This window comes from Branchiostoma floridae, chromosome 14, assembly GCF_000003815.2.
Source record: "Branchiostoma floridae strain S238N-H82 chromosome 14, Bfl_VNyyK, whole genome shotgun sequence".
Taxonomy (NCBI): domain Eukaryota; kingdom Metazoa; phylum Chordata; class Leptocardii; order Amphioxiformes; family Branchiostomatidae; genus Branchiostoma; species Branchiostoma floridae.
Window position 1 is genome coordinate 2,244,424 of NC_049992.1, and position 25,332 is coordinate 2,269,755.

A 25,332-nucleotide genomic window follows, 5' to 3' on the forward strand; every position below is an offset into this window, starting at 1 on the left:
GTGCCCCATGCGTTTGCGCTAATAGCTTTGCCTACTCTGTACTATGTAGGTTGGAATCAGAGTCCGTGTGGACAGAATAGACGACCGTGACCGTGGTTACTACGTACGCGCGCTCTTCTGCAATTTATCATGGCGTCGAGCTCGGACTCCATGGTGTCGAGCTCGGACTCCATGGTGTCGAGCTCGGACTCGGAAGAGTCATCTAGTCTTGTTGTAGAGGAAATGACCGAGGCCATAGCCACGCTAAGAAACAATACCGGAGACGTGTCAGCTGTGACCGACAACGCAGCCATTCTGAAGACAAAAGTCCTTGATCCATGTGATAAGTATGCTACGAAATCTGAAAGGCTGTACCTAGGCGACCATCTTGCCGACATCGGTGCGGCACAAGTCCTGACCAGTAACATCGCGTGGCTGCGAGGGTTGGAGCATGGTGGGTTCTCGGAAGATGTCTGGCCCTACATGTACGTTCTTTACGGCTGCTGCCATAACTACACGGACTGTAGCAAAAGATTTGCTGAAGAGCTAGGGAAGTCCAAAATCATTCCTGTCTTGATTCACGATCTTCAGGAGTTCAAAGACACTTGGACAACAAGTCAGGTAAATAATCTTAATTCTCGGTTTCTACATACCAAGTATGATGAAAATAAAACACCATCAAGATGGACGTATGTTCATTAACCTCTCACTCCACAGGAAACACAAAGTTTGACAGATTCAGAGGAAGTCATTTTCATCTTAAGTTTCGACTTGAAAATCCCTTTCCTACTACTAGTAGAAAATAGAGCTTTGAATAAATCTACTGCTTTTGATAGACATATTGCCTGTGATGCTCATCTTAATTTACTTTACGACTTAAACGATGAACACCTAACAGCAAAATTGACATTACAAAGCGAAGAATAGTACCAGACAATTAGCTATATTTCAGCCATACCATAGGTATGGTGAAATATATTGTTATATTGCAATCCATACTACAGTATGGATTTGCAATATATTGTTTTTTCTCAGTCTCTTCTCCTCCTGTCAAATCTTCATACTTTTTCATTTTTGGACCAAATGAGCTGAAATTTGGCAGGGTGGTAGAAATACCCCCAGACATTTTTTTCTTCCCTTTTTTGATACAGGCCTTAGAAATTATGATATTTAGGGTCTTTGGTCATTTTTAGACCCAATATATATATTTTGATTTATGATTTATGATTTATTATTTTGGGATTATTTTGGGCCCCTGTGCTCAGGTATTACAACCTAAAGACCGGAAATTTGGTACAGAAGTGCATTGGACATGTGAGCACAGGAACCCAACAACGCTTTCTTCATTGATCACTTCAAAAATGAGGGGTTTTCGGCCATTTTTGACTAAAAATGTATATTTTTGGCTCCTATGCCCTTGTATTGAATCCAAATCACCTGAAATTTGGTAGAGGGGTGCATTGAACATATGCTCACAAGACCCCATCAACATTTTTATCATAGATCACTTCATAAAAAATTAATGCGTTATTTTGTGATTTTTAGCCATTTTTGACTAAAAACGTTTATTTTTGGCTCCTATGCCCTTGTATTGAAACCAAAAATTCGGCATGAAGGTGTGTAGGGCAAGTGCCCACAGTACTTCATTTTCCCCTTGAGCATACATTACTTTAACTTGTTGAATTTTGGGATTATTTGCCATTTTTAGAGTAAAAATGTTAAGTTTTGGCTCCTATGCCTTTGTATGAAAACCAAATGATCTGGAAATTGGTGTGAGGGTGCATACGGTATGTGCCCACAGGACTTCAGTCACACTTATGGTGTACATCACTTAGAATTGTTAAATTTGGGATTTTTTGCCATTTTGACCAAAAATGTATATTTTTTGTTTCTGTGTCATGAAATAGCCTACTGATCTGAAATTTGATATATATGTGGCTTTAGCACTAGGAATAGAAAATTGGTCACATAGACCAGTTCATTTTGCATAAATAGGGATGTTAAGGAAGAGTCCATTCTTGTATGGGGGGGTGAAATTCAAGTTTGGAGTGAGATGGTGTTGTAGGACAGGTCAATTCCTGAACATTATCATCATGGAACAGTACATTTTTGCATAGGGATGAAGATGGATTGCAATATGCTGTATTTGCTCCCGAGCAAATGTCGGCCTTTCTAGTATTCGTAATGTTTCTTCTTTCCTTCTCCTGTCAAATCTTCAAATTGATTCATCTCCGTCGTTCATAGACCGAATGACCTGAAATTTGGCACAAGGGTAGAGTGGGCCAGAACCCTCGGATTTTTTTTTTTTTTTCACATCTGTCTCTTAGATAATTTTATTAATTTTTTTGGTCATTTTTAGACCAAAAATGTATATTTTGGCCCCCTGTACCCTGGTATTACAACCGATTGAGCTGAAATTTGGCACATATGTGCCTTGATAATCCCCCATATAAATTCAATATCACTTTTGGTGTACAGTACAACAAAATGCTTATTTTGGGGATTTTGGGCCATTTGTTTTACCCAAAAGGACACTTTTGGCTCCTGTACCCTGGTTTTAAAACCGGATGACCTAACATTTAGTATAGGAGTGCCCTAGACATATGCGCACATGGATTCATTAACACTTTAGGCATGCAGTACAACAAAATGCTTAATTTTGCGATTATTTGGCCATTTTATGACCAAAAACGTACATTTTTGGCTCCTGTACCCTGGTTTTAAAACCAAATGACCTAAAAACGGTAATTTAGGTAAAACGGTGCACTAGATATTTATTCAAATGATACATGTAAATTTTTGGCATACACCACTTCAAAATGACATATTTGGGGATTTGTTTGTCATTTTCCATTGGCCAGAGGGGTCAACGACCATGACCCCCACCTGCAGTCAGCACCTGCAGGCCTGTATGTCTATTTAGTCTAATTAGATAGGTAACCAATCACTTAGGCTAAATCTATATCCTAACCAAGGGGGATTTGGCAGGCAATCAGCGAGCCCAGTGTTATCTGGAAGAGTCCATTCTTACACGAAGGGGTTCTTTTTTTTAATTCATCATTGGACTGGTGATTATATAAAGTCTTTCAGTGGGTGTCTTTTTGGACAGGTCTATTTTACAATTTTACAGAAGGTGTGCTGGAAGAGTCCATTCTTGCACGGAGGGGTATTTTTACTTTGTGACTGGAGGGTAACCTCCGTCGACAAAGTATTGTGAACGTTTTTTTCGGTGAGCGTTCGCACCTATATCTCTATGTTCCGTTTGCCGCATGCGAATGTGGTTTGGCACGTCGCCTGTACACCGGCACTGAAAGCTATCTACCACAAAAATGTCAAGACCATAGCATATCTGGAACAAGAGATACATTGAAAAACTGCTGTGATAGAATATTGTCATTAATTATGCAAATGTGCCTATTCTGCATAATTGGTATCTTATCTTGTACAACATTGTCTAAGGTAGCTACATACCAAAAATCATGAAAATCCGTTGTTCCCTTCTTGAGTTATCCTCTTCAGAAGTTTTTGACAAAAATGCCCCTGCTATCCCAAAACTAGACGCTAGGGGGCTCAAACTTATGTCATTTCTTCCTGAGCACAAGAGCTATCTAATACTAAAAAATCGTGACCATAGCATGTTCAAAACACCGAGATAGCAAAACCGGAAGTTGCGCTGCAGTACCAAGGGGAGCCGCTAGGGGGCCCAAAATCTAATCATTTCCAGCTTTCATCACACCCTACCAACACACCAAGTATGAAACCAATCCACTAAGCCGTTCTTGAGTTATCTTGTTTACACACACACACACACACACACACACACGAGAAAGGCTCGCCCTATGACAGAAATCTCACCTTTGACCCCAGTTCCTCCTGATTCAACCAGTAGCACCCAACAACTAGTTATTATTATTACCTCTATGAAATGTCATGGAGGTTGTATTTACCTCCATGAAATGTCATAATGATATACATGTTATGCAAATTAGGGCTTGATTTGCATAATTAATGAGGGAATTGTATAATTCCATTGTTTTTAATAACTTGACTTCAATAAATGTAACACATGTTAATTATGATAGGTGGAATATAAGCAGATACCAAATATGGAAATGTGGTACTTATTTGCATAATTTATGTAAAAATTGCAAAATTTATGATTAATGATGGGGATTTTATTATTGTGACATGTGTACATGTGTACACGTTAGTCAGTGATGAACAACTCCATGCATAGATTATGTTAATGTGTTAGTCAATTGCATGAAATTTACAAAAGCTCTAAATATTTCATGGAGGTATGAGGTCGCCGAACTCTAGTTTACCCTGCGTTTGTCTGTCTGTACATGTGTGTCTGTGTGTAAACAAAATAACTCATGAACGGTTGGGTGGATTGGTTTCATACTTGGTGTGTTGGAAGTGTATGAACAAAGCTGGAAATGATTAGATTTTGGGTCCCCTAGCGGCTCCTCTTGGTACTGCAGCGTAACTTCCGGTTTTGCTATCTCGGTGTTCTGAACATGCTATGGTCACGATTTTTTTAGTATTAGATAGCTCTTGTGCTCAGGAAGAAATGACATAAGTTTGGGCCCCCTAGCGTCTAGTTTTGGGATAGCAGGGGCATTTTTATCAAAAACTTCTGAAGAGGATAACTTAGGAAGGGAACAACGGATTTTCATGATTTTTGGTATGTAGGTACCTTAGACAATGTTTTACAAGATAAGATACTAATTATGCAAAATAAGAGTACATTTGCATAATTAATGAGAATATTCTATAATAGTTTTTCAATGTATCTCGAATTATGTGTCGTGTAACGACAACAGCTGACATCGCAGACCAACCAATTGTTTCTGTTATTTCTGACAATCTTGTTCTACTTTGAGTATCATAATTATCTCAAATTTATGGTAAATTTACGGCAACATCTGATACCGCGGGCCAATGATTGTTGGTTTATCAGCGGAATGTAAAAGTATGGTTGTTGATAAATAATAAACACAATGTCACACACCACTGAAAACAACACAACTGACAGACCATAATTACGTCACAAAGTTTGTTACCTACGGTCACTTGTTTAAATTTTATTTTTGGACTTTGGTGTCTACTAGTTTGTCAGTCTTTCAGTAGGGTTATTTTTGGACTGGTCTAATTTGCAATTTTACATGGGTGTGCTGGAAGAGTCTATTCTTGCACGGAGGGGGGCTTTAAAAATCCATTTTATTGGACTTTACCACTTTACATGGAAGAGTCCATTTTTCACACGGGAGGCGTTTTTTTTTCAAATTCAGTTTTGGACGGGTGATGATTAAAGATTCCATTTTTAGTGGAAGTGTTTTTAGACTGGTCTATTATACCTTTTCATGCTTGGGGGACCTTTTTTGCTAAATTCAATTTTGGATTCGGTTTACCATTCAAAAGGCCAAGGTTTCAGAGGGAGTATTTCTGGGCTGGTCTATTGTGCAAATTCACATAGGGTGCACTGGAGTCCATTCTTGAACGGGGGAATTTTGTAAGATTCATTTTTGGGTTAAAACGTCATTAGTAAAAGTGATTTTTCAAATGGGTGATTTTGGAACAGTCTATTGTTGCATGGGGAGGGAGGTGGCTGAAATATGCTGTATTTGGTCTCAAGCAAATGTCGGCCTTTCTAGTTATCATGTGTTATCGGTATCGATAGGTTAGAGGTCATCATGGTTAAAAGAAATTGGTATTGATTGATTAGCTATACAAATAGACGTTTGATAGAAATGATGCAGATCTATATAGATATACACGGTTTTGTGCCACTGACTTGAAGAGAATATGTACTCAGCCAAGGAGGGAACAAAAATTTGTCTGACTTTTCTTGACATTGTGTATTTACAGCGCTATGAGGATGTAGTCGACATTTCACTTGGTACTTTGTACAACATGTCGAGGTACTCAAGCATCAGGCCGCTCTTCGACGAGATCAATACAATTGAGAGTCTGATTCCGTTTCTGAAGGCTGAAAACGAAGCGGTTAAGACCATGGTTACCTTGACACTGGCGTATGTAATCGGTGAGTACTGAGTTGTTACTAAATTATATGCTTCAATTTTGAAATGCCATGATGCAGTAATCATACGACAAATCAATTTACGTACAAAAATGGCCGTTTGTAAAAAAAAAGTAATAAGGGCCATGAATAGATAAACGCTACAAACGTCCTACCAATATCAATTTAGATATAATAATTAGACATATATCAATTGATATCAATTGAACTAAGTCGACGCAGGTCTATGGACAATCCTTTCACCATTGACATTGACAATGTAATTATTGTGATAAATTCTTAAATCATTGTTTTTAATTTCAGACGAGGAGAATCTGGGCATCATGGCAGACCCCTCAGTCATCCGTTTCATCATTGAGGTGTTTACACAGGCCGTGGATAATGAGAAGAAGAGCCACCTTGGATACAGCGCTGCCGAGCTGGCCATGGGGGTTGAAAAACTGGCCGTGAACGACACTCTTGATGACAACAATAAGGTGAGTTCCTTCTGACAATATTTCGGGAGGATAAGCTTGAATGTCATATGAAAATCATCCACCCATCTGACAGTCTCAAACGTTGTTTACGGTTCTACACTGCCATAACATTGAATTGCAACTCATATCAATAATAACAACATTAACACTGGGGAGGCCTGGTGAATTTGTTACGGAGTATAAGTCCTCCCAGTCGTAGCATTGTACACATGCTGCAGATGGGAATACGGTATGTCCTACGTTTCATTCCACCTTAGATTGGCAGATATAGGAGCCCTTGTCTAAAATATTAGCATGAAAGCTCATCTGTGTTGATAGAATACATATTGAAGTTTTTCAACTGTCATACAACACAAATTATTCGTTATTCGAATCATGTGTCTCTAAGTCACGTGATCAGAGTAACTGAATCGTCACTCCTGAAGAAGGTCGACGGAAGTGCGACTGAAAATTCGAGGTGAGAATAATTTGTGTTGTATGACAGTTGAAAAACTTCAATATGAGCCCTTGTCTACTTTATCTCAAATAGAAATTGGTGAAAATACTGAAAAAAATATAGGTATGTTTGCCATCCATTCGCAACTCAAGCTGACGCTTGTGGCTGAAGGCCTCCTCCCACCTCTGATCAAGCTGATGACTGAAGGAGATGAAGAGGAGCAGCTTCACGCCATCCGGGCCATCTCCCAACTCGCCTTCCATCCAGACAACAAGGAGAAGATCCTTCAACTCAAGGTCATCCCAAAGCTGCTGGAGTTCGCACAAAGCCTGGATACAGATACAGCAGTGGCCGCTAAAGGGGCTCTGTGGGAGCTGCAGGGTGTTAACGCCCGAAAACAGAAGGGTACAAGAGGCTCTTATTGTACTAATCAGCATATTTGATTTTAATTTTTAGTTTGTATCGGAACTGGCCATGGTCAATATGCAGAAACCATCTGGCATCTGATGAGAAACATTAGAGGACGTCAAAGAATATCATCATTCGAAAGGTTTGCCTAGTTTCCAGCAATCGTGCTGATATCTTTGAACTGCTAGCTGACTAAATGTCTCAAGACACATCATGTACCGTGATCAAGACCATCTTGTTTACCCTCCTCCTCATTCTAGTTGAGGAGCCAGGCGCCGGAAAGACTAGTACTGATGAAACCAAGACAGACAGCCGTGCAGGACATGTCATGCTGAGTTACCAATGGGACAACCAGGAGGTCGTCAAGAAGGTGAAATATGCAACCATCTACTTTGATCTTGATTGTCCAAAATGTAGACCCAAGCCATTGTTGTAAGGAATTCTTTTGCTAATGTACGAATGACAAGTAAGCCATGCTTCCCATTATAGGAAATTTTAGCAGACAGCAAAATAATGATACTGGCTGTGCACGTATTGCACCTTGCAGGGAAATTGCGACGGGAAGCAGAGGATATATTTTACTTCGTCTAATGCCATGTATATATATATATATTTTATCTGCACAGATAAAAGCCACACTGGAGGCAACAAGTTACAAGGTATGGATGGACATAGATCAGATGGGCGGTTCCACTCTTGAAGCCATGGCGGAGGCAGTGGAGGGTGCAGCTGTGGTGCTCATCTGTATGTCCCGCAAGTACAAGGAGAGCGCCAACTGCAGGAGAGGTAGGCAACATGAAAACGCCCCTTAGTCGTTTTTGCTGAAGAATTTTGGCCAAAAGAGGGCAAGTTTTTCGTTATTGACAGCATGCAGTGTATTTGGTAAGGGGTCCCTGAATACTCCACACTACCTGAAATTAATTTTTTGTGTGCATACTTTATTTTGAGGGAACCATTTTACTAACTCGTGCACATGTGCATTTATTATACACAATTTGGGTGAGCCCAATCTTTGTGTTGGAAATTACAGTTCAACTATTTCAAGGATTTATCATACATGTTTCAACCTTTGGCTTGCTCAGAAGTGATGAACATCCCTAATCTGCACCTTAGAATACAATCGTTTTAGGTTTAGGTAATGCAAATATCTCAAAAGTATCTTCGTACTTGTAAATCGAATAACATGAAGTTCGAACGGAATAATTTAATCATAAATAAGTTATTTTAAAGCGATTCGATTGAGTTTTCATTAATCAAAATGTCAATGAATTTTCAGAAAATCTCTTTTTTCTCTACTTTTCACAACAGAGTGTCATTATGCCGCGACAAGAGGAACAGACATCATTCCGCTGAAAATGGAGAACACTTACCAACCTGACGGCTGGCTGGGAATAACTATGGGAGGCCGTCTGTACTTCAACTTTGACGGCAAGGACAGCTTTAAGGACGTGATGGCGCGGCTCATGAGGGAATTAGGTAAGCCACCCCTTTTGCTTATTTTTAAAAACTAGTGGTACTGATGATGAAGGTCACACGGATATACTGACGTCACAAATACATAAGGTCACGTGTCTGTATCTCTGAAGAGTAAAAAGTCGACTGACAATTTGGTGACTGAATATAATCTGACTCTGATTGCTTTGTTAAATAAAGGAATCGAGCGGGTATTATGTCTCATACATCTTAACGTTACTGTACCCTATGATAAAAGCATCCTACGTCCGTAACAGGTGACAGGGGTAAGGGACATACTGCTGCAGGTGCAGAGGTGGATACAGTTGGCTCAAAACTGGAGGGGCTGAAGCTTCCCAGGATGAGGAAGGAGGTAAGCTCCAGTCGATGAGGTATTAGTTCTAATCAACAAGATCTTCGTATTAATCGGTTTAAGATGGAAAAACCCATTACACCGCAGTGAGTAAACTATAAATGGTACGGTTTACATTAACTTTAGAAAATCTTATTTACAATCCTATCTTAAAAACGGCCGCGCCGAGAATGCCACATTCTCAATTTTGGCTCCATGTGAGATACAAGATAACATTATTGAAAATTGTAGAGTTGCCACCGAATTTCAAAAGAATGTAATTAAGCATGTTGTTTGCGTGTTGTAATCACGAAGTAAACGTGTGATACACAGTACAGTACAGTACTAGTATGATCGTACCGTAGTTTCGGATTAGGAAGAGTGATTAAGTTTTTGTTGAATGGTGACCGTTAACTTAAGTCCTTGTTTGCATTGCGTGCATCTAATTGTATACACCATCTTAATTATGGTAAAGGTTTCTATTGCACATCGTTATGTACAGTCCCCCATGTTTTCGCTCACGAGTAACGGTGTGAAAAACGTTTTTTTTTTTTGCATACACAATTTACGTTCGTTTTCGTGCTTCTAGTCACGTTTTGTATGATAAAGAATGACAGATGAACACTAATGAATTAACAAAGCTGTGAGATTCAGCCTCTAGGCTTCAAACATATTTTTATTCCATATTTTTAAGTTGTGCATATGATAAACCAGTCTACTACTAAACATGATGACGGATTAACGTTCAGAGTACCAGCAATGTTAGAATCTATATCACTATCAGCAGTAATAACAGTGACGTAATCTCTTTGCTAACATTTAAGTCGAAGTGTTTTAGCACATTTAGATCGTATCACTTTACTTTCAGCCTGAAGGTGCTGTAGTGGTTAAAAAGGGAAAATCTCCCAGAACCGCAGCACTCACTCCTCGAGTTGAGCCGATGGTCCGTTCCGACGAGACAAGCGCCAAAGTAAGTATCAGATAGTATCCAAGAATATCTTCATGCAGATCTGCTTGCATTGAACTATATCCAGCACAAAAATATCCAACCAAATTTTCGACTGAACAGCACCAGTCTTTGTCAAGGAATGAACAATAAACAATAAACAATAATAAACAATCCACTGCTGTCGTACTTCACGTTATCCAGATAGAACACGTGACTCAGTAAGCAGTGGGTCATAGGTTGCAGGAAGTCTATGGCGCAAGCGTCTCTGTTCAGGGATGGTTGTAAAGTGCCATAGACTTCCTGCAACCTATGATCCACTGCTTACTGAGTCACGTGTTCTATCTGCATAACGTGGCGTCACGACATCAGTGGATTGTTCATTCCTTGACAAAGACTGGTGCTGTTCAATCGAAAGATATTACAGTCAAACTAGTTCAATAATGACTTGTACCAACACAGATGAACTTTTAAGTTAAGGTCTGCTTGCAGTTAAACTATTACGGTATTGTACGAATTCTTTACAGGGACATTTGGAGTTTTAGGCCCAAATATTTTCACCACACTCTCTCACTCTCACTCATCCTCGCCGCATATCAGACTTCGCTGAGTTCGTTTTCACCACAGAACCGTCGTATATTCTTAAACTGAAACTTAAGCTTTCACTATAAAAGCACCCAATAAATTCGGTGTAAACTATATGGCTTCAGTCTGTAACTGACTGCCATACCGTTAACATGGGTGCAGGGCAGGACTAAGACACTGTAGAATAGAGTATCAAATAGTCTCTTCGACACACTTATAAAATCTAGAAACAATTGATAAAGACTTTTAATTAGTTTGGTGGCACATAAAGATACTCCTGCTTCCCCTAAACAGGAAGAATAGAAAGTAAAGTGTCTGGTGGGGAAACATTGGCTGGTAGTCAGACTGTATCAGTAAGTATGGTCTAGCTTCTAGTTTGCAAAGAAGGCACCATGATTACAAGTTCTCCATATTTCTAGGAACACAACTGTGAGTGAAAAGCTATGTAAGTCATGAGCCATGAGTGCCCCTTGCAACTAGGGCTTTTTGTATGATATATTAGCTGTGAGTTCAAATTTTAAACTGAAATCCCTTATTTACGATACTAAATGTAGTATGAAGATGATAACAGTTGGTAGCAGCAGCTCTTATCTGCATGGGAACAGATAGCTTTTACAGGGGGCCGCGTAGCACAGTGGTAGTGTATTCGGCCCGTGACCGAGAGGTCGCCGGTTCGAATCCGCCTGCCGTGTTGCCGGTCTTGTGCCCTTGGGAAAGGCACTTTACACGACTTTCCTCACTTTACTCAAGTGAAAAATGAGTCGTCCCTCGGATAGGACGTTAAATGGAGGTCCCGTGTATGGGGAGAGCCATACCCCATGCACGTTAAAGAACCCCCACACGTGCGATGGTGCGGTGTGCGTTGGTGCAAATCCTTCTGTCGGGAGTTGGTGATTCACTTCAAATCACCCGGATAGAGGCCTGGCGAACCTCTGTCTCGTATCAGCCACATGGTGAATTACATCATTCACCCGGACGGGAGACCTGGCGCATCCCCGTCTTGTAATTAGCCATACGAAAGGGTATGTCACCCCGTAAGGGGCGGTATAACCCCGTCGTGTGTAAACATGTGCGAACATGTTTGATCACGTCGACCGATGATGATGATGATGAGCTTTTACAAATGATATTGGTATTTTTGAAATTCAGCCCTTGCTTTGACAATGATAAAGAACAACATAACACTGAATTCAAAACTAGAAAGGCCGACATTTGCTTGAGAGCCCATTTGAAAAATCGCTTATACTAATGACGGTTCAACCCAAAAATGTATCTTACAAACCCCCCCTGTGCAAGAATGGACTCCAGTACACCCCATGTGAATTTGCACAATAGACCAGTCCAGAAATACTCCCACTGAAAACATGGCCTTTTGAATAAGGAACCGAATCCAAAATTGAAGTTAGCAAAAAAGGTCCCACGTGCATGAAAAGGTATTATAGACCAGTCTAAAACACTTTGACATAATCACAAAAGTTCAAAAATGGATTTTACAAAATGCCCCCATCCGTGCAAGAATGGACTCTTCCAGCACACCCCATGTAAAATTGCAAATTAGACCAGTCCAAAAATAACCCCACTGAAAGACTTTGAAATGGTCACTAAAGTCCAAAAATGGATGTTTAAAGAATGTCCCCTCCATGCAAGAATAGACACTTCCAGTACACCCCATGTAGAATTGCAAAGACCAGTCCAAAAATAACCCCACTGAGAGACTTTGACATACTAGTAGTCACCAAAGTCCAAAATATATATTTTTAAAAATCCCCCTCCGTACAAGAATGGACTCTGAATGTATATCTAGTGCACCCCTGTACCAAAATTTAGGTCATTTCGTTCCAAAACCAGTATACAGGAGCCAAAAGTGTCCTTTTTTGTAAAAAAAAAATGGCCAAAAAATCGCAAAATTACGCATTTTGTTGTACTGTATGCCAAAACTGTTATTGACTCCATGTGGGCATATGATCAAGGCACCTCTGTACCAAATTTCAGGTCATTCTGTAATACCAGGATCTAAAAATTGCCAAAAAACCTCAATTAAATCATTTTAGGGGCAGATTGAAAAAAAATGAAAAATCATCTGGGTGTATTGGCCCACTCTACCCTTGTGCCAAATTTCAAGTCATTCGGTCCAGGAACGACGGAGATGCCGTGTTTTGAAAATTTGACAGGAGAAAGAAAGAAAGAAGAAGAAAGACGAAACATTACGAATACAATATATTTCACCATACCTATCGTATGGCTGAAATATAATAACGGAAAATCTGGTCAATGCTCTGTGTGTTCTACCATCAAAACTGAAGTTGTGGATATTGTTGTATACAATGTTCAGCCTTGTTGGAACTTACTGGGCCATCTTGCTTAGTTTGACAACGTTTATTGAAAACTAGTGAAAGATAACTCCAAATATTTTTTTTAACAGACCTGACACTGACAGTTAATATGCAAATAACTTTCTATTTTGTGTGGCCATTGTTTCGGGCTGCAGCCATGGCTTGACTCCCCATGGTTTTTAAGTAGTTTATGTGGTCTGGAGGGTCAATTAACGTGTCAAAGTCCTGGCAGGGGACAGCAGGGAGCAACGTCACTGGTTTATGATTATGGTTGTTCCCCGGGCAAAAAAATCCTCCAGTTTAAATGATACAATACTCTCTATATCATACAAGTCTGTACCAGACTATTTTGCTTAGTATAAAAACAATGGGAAAACAGGATGAGCAGTTTTCCAGAAAATTGGCCACCCAATAGCCAAAGGAGATAATCCCTGGCGATTCACTGAGCTGAATTGCAGTGCACTCTTCAACATGCGAAGGAGGTAATAGAGACTATGGAAATGCCCTGCCTGGCACAATGATAATTGCTCCTACCGTTGAGAGCTTCCGTGCCAGGCAGGAGGCCTGCCCGCCCTAACCCGGTACCTCCCCCCCTACGTTGCCCCCTGTGGGGTTATTTTGGGGGTAACTTCAATATAAATCTAGATATATAGATAGAAATGAATACCGTGCCGCAAGACATTGAATCTACAGAAACCTTGTCCAGTCTTAACATGTGTTGCTTTTTCTTTCAACAAAAGGCCGTTTTCCTGTCGTACCAGTGGGACCACCAGGAGAAAGTGCTGCTGCTGCACGAGCGCCTGCAGGAGCGAGGTTACAGCTGCTGGATAGACATCAATGAGATGGGGGGAGGGGACAAACTGTACAAGATGATGGACAAGGGCATCAGGGGGGCCAAGGTACGAATACGTGCTTGCTTTAATGCAGAAAAGATAATGATGATTGATTGATTGATTGATTGATTGATTGATTGATTGATTGATTGGTTGGTTGGTTGATTGATTGAGATTAAGACCAGATAACATTTTTGCGCAAAAGGATCCTTACTCGGTTATCTATGAAAACTTACGACGAGTCAATTACTTAGACTATTTTACTATTTTACAATTTGAGGTTAATCTATTTGGGAATACAATTTAAATATCATCATCATATATGCATTTGATACTGCCGTGCCCGCAACTTGGACCTGATGTATTGTGTATTTGACGTCAAGGTCGTTGTCAGCTGCGTGACGCCCCCATACACCACATCCCAGAACTGCCAGGACGAAGTTGCGCTTGCGCACACCTTGAACACTCCCATCATCCCCGTGATGCTGGAGAAGACAACATGGCCGCCGCCCGGTCCCATGTCCATCCCATTCGTACAGCTCATCTACATCAACATGACTAAAAGTCAGGATGACGACCCGTGGAAGGGCGCGCTGTTTGAGCAGTTGGTGAAAATGGTACATACCTTTGTGAAAAGGTCGAATGCTAGATAAACGATTCAAGCAACGTAGGTATCGTCAACATCACCTTGTCCTATTTCCTCGAAGTATAACTATCGGTGGTATAATCACATTGTTTAATCTAAGGGACAGGTGAGGTTTGGTGAATCTAAAATGCACAAAAGATATAGATTGTTTTTGAAAGCTGCTACATATCGATCTATAAACAATTCACTATTTCCACCGTGTCAGTAGCAATGCTATATTTACTATCAGCGTTTAAGAAAGTATCATCATGATTGGTATGATCCTAGGGTGTTAAAAATACTTAACGGTTTGCACTTGAATTGTGTTTGTAAAATACATACATAATTAGAAAGGCCGACATTTGCTCGTAGTCAAAAATGGCCAAATGGATCATTTTTGAAGTGATCTATGAAAGAAGTGTTGATGGTGACTAATATGATTCAAAGAAATATCAAATATCATTCATAGAATTGGGATTTGCCTGCACTGTAGAATAAGGATACGATCACATCATCAATAACACACTTACTTTGATGACTAGAATATACCATATATTGCTCGCCTTATTACATATGGCCCAAGAGGTGTGGTTGTTGGTCAAATGGTCAGAAAGTTTGTAGTCATCTGTACCGATCATCATACAGGTCATAGATAGGCTCATGATACAGTTTGTATTAAGTAACAAAGTTACAAGACTTTGGAAATATTAAACACAACTTGAGTTATATATGATAATCAATTATACCTTAATCAATCTATTAAGTACCTGTATGCCTCTGTTAAGTATTCTTTTGTTTCTGTGCTAAAAGCTTGAATATTTGCACAATGATTCACGCTAGTCTGAATACACACAGTATGAAAAGAGCCACTACAAATAAATGTTGAGAATGAGTAGTGTATACAGCTTATATTTCTACAATAGAAATACTCTGGTATATTTCTGTATGAAAGTTTATTTTCGTTCATACGTATGGTGTAAAACGTACATTGAAACATGTTTAAGATAGATTCCTGCGATCTAATTAACTAGTGAGCGAATCTACGTAATGATTCTCTACATGAAGAAATGAATGTAAACTCTTCTTTTATAGTTGGGCTAAGGTTTTGTTCACAATAAAATGCAGTGTTCAGCTTTGAAATGTGTGGACAGTTGTGTACTGAATATGTTCAAAAAGTCATGATCACTTCTATTTTACACGCATAGATTATCATGGGCAAAAATTGATTTTGTACCATACTGTATTGCTCTTCCCATACAAAATCTACGGCCTCCCCTCCCTGGATACGGAACCAGGCTACTTTGTGAGAGGAGTGAAGGATGGCACATTTCATAACCTGGGCGGGGACAGTACCGACTTCCGACGAACTTTGAACCAGACTGAGTGCTGAAGTCACTCGTGTGGAAAAATCGTGTGTCTACAAAAATCGGTTAAGACAGCTGACAGCTGAGATATTAGATCGAACATTCCCTAGAGTAAAATTTCTTGTTCTTTTTCTCATTACATTAAAGTATTTATCAAATATACGCATGTGACTACATGCAGGTTCTGACAATGTTTGAGTTTTTGCCCTCATGATACACGCCGTCCAATTGTGTCCATTGGTAGGGACTGGTGACAAATTTTTCAAGTCTAGTGTCTCAACATATAGGCTTGACCGGCTGGCTTAGAATTGTCACCAACGAGTAGGATATGTAGTTGTGGCGATTGGTATTGTTAAATTGCAGGAAAGACACAAATCATATATTTTTTTCATTGGGGTGCCGACTACTGTCTCTTCGCAGCCAGCTGCAGAGACTGAATCGCAAGGAGCTTATGTACAATGGGGGCTAAAACGCAATGGTTTGGAGCGCCTTCTACTCTCCAAGCAGAGGATAGGCTCCGGCTATTTCTTGACGTTTTTTTAGTCGTTATCATCGGGCTTTCTATTTTGTACTTGTAGATTTTGGGCCACGAGACATCAAGAAAGAGTACAAAATCGAAAGCCCGATAAAAACGACTAAAAAGTTTTAAAACTTTTCTATGTAGGTGTGGTGCTTGAGGGTGTGACTCTCCTCACACAAGGGACCTCGATTTAACGTCCTATCCGAGGGATGGCCCAAGCCGAAGCTAGGTACTCATTTCCACCTGAGTGAAGCGAGTAAATTCGTGTTAAGTACCTTTCCCAAAATCGGTGACATGCTAACGGTATCAAAGCCAGGAACTTCGGGTTGTGGGCCAAGCATCCAGCCCAGCACGAACCTCACCGTTACATACTACATGTACAGGATAAAGTCGTAGTTAGATGGGCGTGAGACAGGTTGTCGAGCACACATGGCAGACAAAATGGAAGACACTTCCGAAGTATATGTGACAACACACCGCCAATCACACACACAGTCCCACGGGTTCTGCATCACATCAATGCCTCCAAAAGTCGGCGCGACTTCCGCGACAATAATTTTGTGCGTTATGACCTCCATGGGGGTACAATACAATCCATTGTGATGCCACACCCACCTGTAGCATGGCAATAATGATTTGATTTCAAATTGGCCGCCATTTTGTCCTTCTACTGATCTCTACTTGGCGGTGTAAGTTAAGTGGCTTGTGATGTCGTCCACAACGACTCTACAGTCTTACTGTCGTGTTTGATGGAATTAACTTGTATTCCAGATCATGTCTAGGCCTGGTTCGTCTTTAGGCAAGATATTTGTTAGCGTCCCGCCCTCTAACTACATGCATAGCTGGCAGGCTGTGATGTTATGTTTATATTCATGTTTTTTTCCAAGGTTACAATTTGCAGTATAGTGGTGCATCTTTCTAGCATGTCACAACATACATGTCACAAAGGTTACTCTATTACAGGTAAATAACTATTGTATGCGCCGGGCAAAACAAAACTGTATCTAATTTATGGTATTACAATAAGAAAATAGCAGGTCTTGAGCGACTGGCTTAAAATGTTCACTGTGCTAGGAGTCTTTGTAATAGTGGCGGATGGTGTTGTTCAAATGTAGTTATGACTTATGATACTCCTGTATCGATACGTTTAACGCCTAGCGATCAATAAGAATGTAGTGTACTACAGACACAAGACGAACAATAAACTTCATTTAAGTCCATAGACGCTTTCCGGATCCATGGATATTATGTGACCACACACACACACACACACACACACACACACACACACACACACACACACACACACACACACACACACATACACACACACACACACATACACACACAGTCCCACCGGTTTTGCATGACATCAATAAAGTAGCCGAGACTTTTTCGGCCACCATTATGTGCGTAATGGCCGGGGGTATATTACAATACATTGTGTTGCCCCGCCCATCTGTAGCACTGGAACTTTAGCTTTAAAATTAGTCGCCATTTTGTCCACGACGATCTTCTATTTAGTGGTGTATTAAAGTTTGTGTAAAGTGGCTTGTGAAGTCTTCTCCTGATAACGTATTTTCAGTAGCCCTCTAACGGTAAGTAGTATTATACCTTACCGTTTGTTGGGAAAAAGTTTGCCTCTAGCCGCAATATTCACAAATTCAGATGGGGGTTATGGTGAACTATTAACTTTGAAACATTAATGTACCATTCAATTCAAGTGTATATCCACTTCACTCAATTTTAAAGCCATGTTTAAAAAAAAGGATAAAATTATACAAGGTATAAAATTACAAGTGTTCCAGGAACTCCTGGAAACAGGGCTTTTGTTCTGCACACCTGGCTAAATAAATAAATAATAAAGAAAGGGAGAGACCAACACTTGTTGGTATCCATCCCCTTTTGATCAATGTTCAGGACCTACGCCCCAGTTTATGCATGACTGCTTTACTTAGTAACAACAATGAAGAGAAACTAATGGGCCATACACAGAGTGGAAAATTTATGGGCCATGCATAAGATGTTTGGAGGCCATTTCAGTATACACAAGATGAAGTCACTAGGCATCAACTATTAACATGCAGTAGCAGACGCTTGGTCGCCATTTTGTCCACAAAGCCTGGGCGTTGTAAGCTGTTAAAATGTTGACAGAGAACTACATTTAAACATTCTAAATCTAGAAATTAGTAGAGCCATGTTTAAATTTCGTATTAGTGATTACCCATTACATGTAGAATCTGGCAGGCATAGAAGTACCCCTCTACAAGATAGACTATGTAAATTTTGTAATAACAAGCATATTTATGTTAACGTGATCATTATTCATTTCACTTATGTCCATTACGTATACACCATGTATGGTCTCTTATGCATTGGTCCCTGTGGAAAGAATATGCAATAAAGATTATTATATGGATGACATTCCCTAGGACCCCCAAAACTGATATTTACATAATCGTCATTCCAGAGCGGTGCTGGCAAGTCTTTTGTATGTATGGCATAGAACTTAAGTGCAGTTTTTACTAGATCTATGTTTATCAGCAAGTAGTCTGACGCAACATTATGGCTTTGTCTAACTGCGTTTTCTTTCAATATTGTATGGCATATAATCTACATCTGCTGTTACAGTATTAGATTAGTGTTACAATATAGCTAGTTGTCTTATACAATATACTTCACTGTGCCTTACATTGTACCCGTAGCAATTATTGTGCAATAAACTTTGACTTGACTATTTTCAATATTTATATATATAGAATATAGAATCCCCCACTTCAAGCATAATATGGTATTCGAATCGTCGATAGCTCTTTGCAGTCGACCCCAGAAGTAAAATATTCTGTTATGCCAAAAAGTATATCAGCGTTGGTATGTTAGGCCGCTGTCAGTAGTAGCCCCGATATTGGACATGTAACTTATTACAACAAGAAAAGAATCAAATTGAATATAAAAAGCTCCCCTCGTGGCGTCCCAATTAATTTGCCTTTCCTACTCTGTGGTACATTGCAGGTGGGAATCAGAGTAGTCGTCGCGGACAGAACCGTAAGCGCACCCTTCTCCACCTAATCATGGCGTCGAGCTCGGATTCAGATGAGTCATCGACCGAGTCAGTGTTGCTTGCATCAGCCGTTGTGGAGGAAATGACCGAAGTCATCGCCACGCTTAGGGACACCACCGGGGACGTGTCAGCTGTGAACCACAACAAGGACATCCTGCAGGCTAAAGTCTGTGATCTATATGATGAGTACGAGACGAAACCTGAAAGGCTGTACTTGGGCGACCATCTGGCCGACATCGGTGCCGCGGAGGTCATCACCAGTAACATCGCCTGGCTGCGGGGGTTGGACCATGGCGGGTTCTCCGAAGATGTCTGGCCCTTCCTGGATTGTCTATACGACTGCTGCCTGAACTACACGGACTGTAGCCAAAACTTTGCTGAAGAACTAGGGGAGGCTGGGATCATTCCTGTCCTGGTTCAAGACCTTCAGGAATTCAAGGAGACCTGGGCAACCGACGAGGTAACTTGTTGCAAAGGATTTTCTCTTTGGGTTACTTCACTACACAAAGCTTATAAACAGATAGATACCAGATACACATTACACTTGCCGAGCAAAGAATAGCAACAGCACAAAATCCCTAATCACGTGTTACTAGTACAATCAGAGGTCATGGCTAAGTTCTTATTGACGCCATGCATATTAGGTACATGAATGAAGTCAAATTTCAACAATGTTTGCAAAGTGTTTTAGACTAGTTAGTCATACCGATCTTTAAAATTGATGCCCTTATTTGTAAATGTTGTAAATGAAGACAATTTATGTGTGTCTTGTGGTGTATGTCTAATTTGTTATCATCGGGAAAAGTAGAATTCGTACTCTTCATATTGTATGTATTTACAGAACTATGCCAGCACTGTCCGCAATGCACTGACTACATTGTACAACATGTCGCGGTTCTCCGGCGTCAGACCTCTCTTCTGTGAGCCCAACGTAATAGAAAGTCTGATCCCTTACGTAAAGGCGGACAACGAAGAGGTTGAGGGAATTAAGACTATGGCAACATTGACACTGGCGTATGTAGTCGGTGAGTACTGACTTGCGCATCAACGTGATCCAGCGTCCATAGGCTAAGAATCAGATATTATATATAAGGTACCTAAACTCATGTGGAAAAAGAGCCGTCTGTAAGAAATTCAGAAAGAACAGGGCAGACAAGAAGCGTAATAAGCGGCCTTCTGATATTTGCTTGGATATTATAGTGTAGCTGTCTTGATTGAAGAAACGTGACCCAGTCCACGGACAAGTCCTTACAATATCACAGATAACAACGATAGCTTCTTCAAGATTATCAGTATTATGAAATCTTATAGCAATCATTACAATTGATTTCAGACGAGGAGAATCTGGGCATCATGGCGGACCCCTCTGTCATCAGTTTCATCATTGAGATCTTTACAGGAGCTGTAGATGATGAGTCGAAGAGCCACCTGGGATACAGCGCCACCGAGCTGGCCATGGGGGTGGAGAGACTGGCCGTGAACGACACTCCTGATGACAACAATAAGGTGAGTTATTTCTGATGATATTCTGAATGGAACAGCCTCTCCGTCCACATTGTCGACAGCCCCTCACTGGACACTTTCAAGAACAGGTTGCTGTCATCGCATACGTAGTCCAGCCGCTGCGCCTCCTCCATCCGCGAGATATTCCTACTAGGAAGTTTGCGGATTACGAACTAGAACTGTGAGGATTAGCTTGACTAGTACATGGACACAATACACCCATCTGACAGTCTCAAACGTTGTTTACGGTTCCACACTGCCAAACGTTGAATTACAAATCATATTTATAATAAGCTGAATTTGAAAAAAATAACACTGAGGAGGCCTGGTGCTTTTGTTGCGGAGGCTAAATCCTTCCTGTCGTAGCCTTCTATATATGCTGCAGATATGAACACTGTATGTCCAAAGTTTCAATCCTTCTTAGTTTCGCAGATATAGTAGACTTTGACATTGCCATAAAGACATTGGAGGAAAACTTATAGGTATGTTTGCCTTCCATTCGCAATCTCAGCTGACGCTTGTCGCTGAAGGCATCCTTCCACCCCTGATCATACTGATGACTGAAGGAGATGAAGAGGAGCAGCTTTACTCCATCCGGGCCATCTCTCAACTCGCCTTCCATTCAGACAACAAGGAGAAGATCCTTAACCTCAAGGTCATCCCAAAGCTACTGGAGTTCGCACAAAGCGTGGATGCAGATACAGCAGTGGCCGCTAAAGGGACTCTGTGGGAGCTGCAGGGTGTTAACGCCCGAAAACAGAAGGGTGCGAGAAGCTTTTAATGTACTTATCAGCATATTTGCTTTCAATGGTTAGTTTCTGTCTGAACTGGTAATGGTCAATATACGGAAGCTACGGCCGCTGAGACATTAGAGGACGTCAAAGAATATCATCATACATATATTTGCATATATGAAGACCATACTGGAAAAGGCTTGGCTAGTTTCTAGTTTCAGCAAATGTGCTGATATCTTTAAACTGCAAGCTGACTAAACGCTCTAAGAAACGTCATATACCGTTACAAATTGATCATGAGCATCTTGTTTGCCCTCCTCCTCATAGTTGAGGAGCCAGGCGCCGGAAAGACTGACGAAACCAAGACAGACAGCCGTGCCGGACATGTCATGCTGAGTTACCAATGGGACAACCAGGAGGTCGTCAAGAAGGTGAACTATGCACCATCTACTTTGATATTGATTGTTAAAATGTAGACACAAGCCATCGTTTGTTGCAAGGAATTCTCTTGCTAATGGACGAGTGATGAGTAAGCAATGCTTCCCATTATGGGGAATCTTAACAGTCAGCAAACATATTGATAACGATGCAGGCTGTGTCCGTATAATCACACCTCGTAGAGCTTTGCTGCAATGGCTCTGTATAGGTCACGTGCAACACTAACGGGGAGTCTAATATCATACATATCTGCACAGATAAAAGCCGCACTGGAGGCAGCAGGTTACAAGGTATGGATGGACATAGATCAGATGGGCGGGTCCACTCTCGAGGCCATGGCGGGGGCGGTGGAGGGTGCAGCTGTGGTGCTCGTCTGTATGTCCCGCAAGTATAAGGAGAGCGCCAACTGTAGGAGAGGTAGGCAACATGAAAACGCCCCTTAGTCGTTTTTGCTGACGAATTTTGGCTCTAAGAAGGCAAGTTTTTCGTTATTGACAGCATGCAGTGTATTTGGTAAAGGGGCCCCTGAAGACTTCCAACGTATCTGAACTTGATTTTCTTTGTGCGCATATTTGCGGGACTCATTTCATTATCTCGTACACATGTGCATTTCTCATACAAGTTTTAACCTTTGGCTTGCTCAGAAGTGATCGACATTCATAATCTGAACCTTAGAATACAATCGGTTTAGGTTTGGGTAATGCAAATATCGCAAAAGTATATTTTCATAAAATGAATAACTTGAAGTTCGAACGGAATGATTTAAACATAAATCCTTTATTTTAACTTTCTACTTGAATTCAACTTTGTGACCTCGCTGCGATTCGATTGAGATTTAATTAATCAGCAATTTTAGAAGATCTGTTTTTTCTCTACTTTTTACAACAGAGTGTGAGTATACCGTGACAAGAGGTACAGACATCATTCCGCTGAAAATGGACGGTAAGTACAAACCTGACGGCTGGCTGGGAATAACAATCGGGTCCAGTTTGTACTTCAACTTTGACGACAAGGACAGCTTTGAGGACGTCATGGCCCGGCTCATGAAGGAAATGGGTAAAACTTTTCCTTATTTTCAGATGCAAGTCGCATGGTTGTATTGGCGTCACATTTACGTGCCAGATCTCAACGAATCAGTATCTCTCGGGGAAGGGAAAGACATCGTCTAAGAATTTGGTGACTGTTTCTTATTTGTATTGGACAGCCAGTTCTGACTCTGATTAATACCTCTAATAAAGCACCTGTGGAGGTATTATAATAATCCATCTCATAATTCTTTATTTTACTGTACCCTCTGATAATGAAGCACCCTACGTCCGTAACAGGTGACAGGGGTAAGGGATATACTGCTGCAGGTGCAGAGGTGGACACAGTTGACTCCAAACTGGAGGGACTGAAGCTTTAGGACTGGACTCAGGAGGACGTCAGGAGGTGGATCAAGGAGAACCAGCTTGAAGGGTAGAGATCATTCGCAGTTTTGTTGGTTTTATGTTTTGTTGCTATCACAAATATTCCAATAAATAACACAGCTCTAGATTGTTGTAATGATTTGTTGTAAATTATTGTACGTGGAATACTAGTATAATTAGTATACGTAACAAGTACCTTCCTGTTTTTCAGTGATATTAAAAACCTGAAGAAGGAGGACCTGCACTTCCTACACAAAATGAAGAAGGAGGTAAGTTCCAGTCGATGTCCTATCAGTTCTACAGGACATTTGTTAATGATTCTTGCTTTCATTGCTTTAGTGTCGCAGTGAGAAGTTTATCAATAATGCGATTTACTAGAACTTGAGAAAATCGTATTTTTTTTACAATCCTTGACATGAGACACATCTTTTGTCTAACTTCCACCGCAGTTGGTAGTCTCTTATTTCCACAATTAAAGAAAAATATTTACTGTCCTTTCGACACCATAAAGGGGGAGGGACCACATCACCGTGTCACTTTAATATCTTTTTTGTTCATTTTACAAAAAGGAAAAAACACACAATAATAATACATAATCAACAAACAGAAGAAATGAATCAAACTTTAGTATCTTAATTAAGGAAAGACAACTCTTCAGCTAACCTATATCTTTGTGTGTGTACCAGGCTCCTGAGGAGTTCTACAAGTCCCTAGAGAAGGATCTGGGACTGAAGAGCATCTCCAGCAAGGGGAAGTTCAGTCAGGCGCTGGAGAAGCTGGAGTAGGGAAGGCTTATTAAATAGATATCCATTATTGCTGGCAAGCTGGAAGAAAAGTGCACGTGATATAATTACGTTTGCTTTATTTTACCTTATTTGCAGATATATAATCTATGTGACGCAATTTTGGCGTTGACTATCTTAGAATAAACTTATCTTTATATTTCCCTGGTTTATATTTGTAATATGACTGATATTTTCATATAATTGTACGTGTAACCAGACAAGTATACCAAGTTCTGTAAGAAGCATATAAACAAATAGGCACGACAGCAATAAAGATACAGAGTTTGTGTAAGAAATGCTTTATTGCAGAGGCCTTTTGGCACGAAAACATTATCTGATGGACATGGTCCGCTGAAAAAAAGACTTTGAAAGTTTTTATTAGCTTCAAATATTAATGGAGTTATTGAATCTACAGTGCAAAACTGTATGGATCCCATCATGTATATTTAAACAGCATGATTATTCTGATCTCTAAGAATATACCTACCACATTTCCTCTTTTATTTATATACACATGGTCCTTATGGCATGGTGATAGGTAATAAATACTTACTGATTACTGATCTAATATACATGTCTGATGAAACAAACTAACACAATCTACAGTTTGTCATAACGATGATACAAAATTTTGGCAGTGTTGATCATGATCAATCACAATCAGTACATTAACTTTAAGCCTAGATGCTAAGTATTCTTTTGTGCTTCATCTTACATGTTTGAGGCGTTTTACAATAATTTACACTAATCTTACTCTATATGTACCTAATATTTGAATACAATCACTACTAGTACATAGATAGCATACAAATGTTGAGTATTACAGCTAACTGTAGGTCTAAACTTACAGGTTACAAACATCCTGGTTTCGTTCTGCATGAAATTCAATCTATGTAGATCTGGAGTAAAACTTTGATTAAACACGATTTCAACTTTCAAACTATCTCTAAATAACATATATTTGTGCCTATAATTCTTTTAAATATTTGGATGAAGGTTTTGCTTACAATAAAATGTGTTCTGCACAGGAAAAGTTTTCCATTATTACTG

The 25,332-nt window shown here is 40.2% G+C and overlaps 1 protein-coding gene across 1 annotated transcript; it reads left to right on the forward strand.

Moving 5' to 3' along the window:
• The first annotated feature begins 56 nt into the window (after positions 1-56).
• Positions 57-15,585, forward strand: LOC118429987. The gene is made up of 11 exons (XM_035840646.1): positions 57-600; positions 5,851-6,025; positions 6,326-6,498; positions 7,087-7,339; positions 7,603-7,712; positions 7,969-8,128; positions 8,651-8,818; positions 9,073-9,167; positions 10,015-10,116; positions 13,751-13,909; positions 14,227-15,585. Exons 1-11 carry the CDS (start codon positions 130-132, stop codon positions 14,494-14,496), a joined length of 2,136 nt encoding a protein of 711 aa, XP_035696539.1. The 5' UTR covers positions 57-129; the 3' UTR covers positions 14,497-15,585.
• Positions 15,586-25,332: the final 9,747 nt, after the last annotated feature.

Coding starts and splice junctions, on each gene's coding strand:
- LOC118429987 (XM_035840646.1), top strand. CDS start 130: ATGGCGTCGAGCTCGGACTCCATGGTGTCGAGCTCGGACTCCATGGTG. Junction 7,713..7,968: donor ACCAGGAGGTCGTCAAGAAG/GTGAAATATGCA, acceptor TTATCTGCACAG/ATAAAAGCCACACTGGAGGC. Junction 13,910..14,226: donor AGGGCATCAGGGGGGCCAAG/GTACGAATACGT, acceptor TTTGACGTCAAG/GTCGTTGTCAGCTGCGTGAC.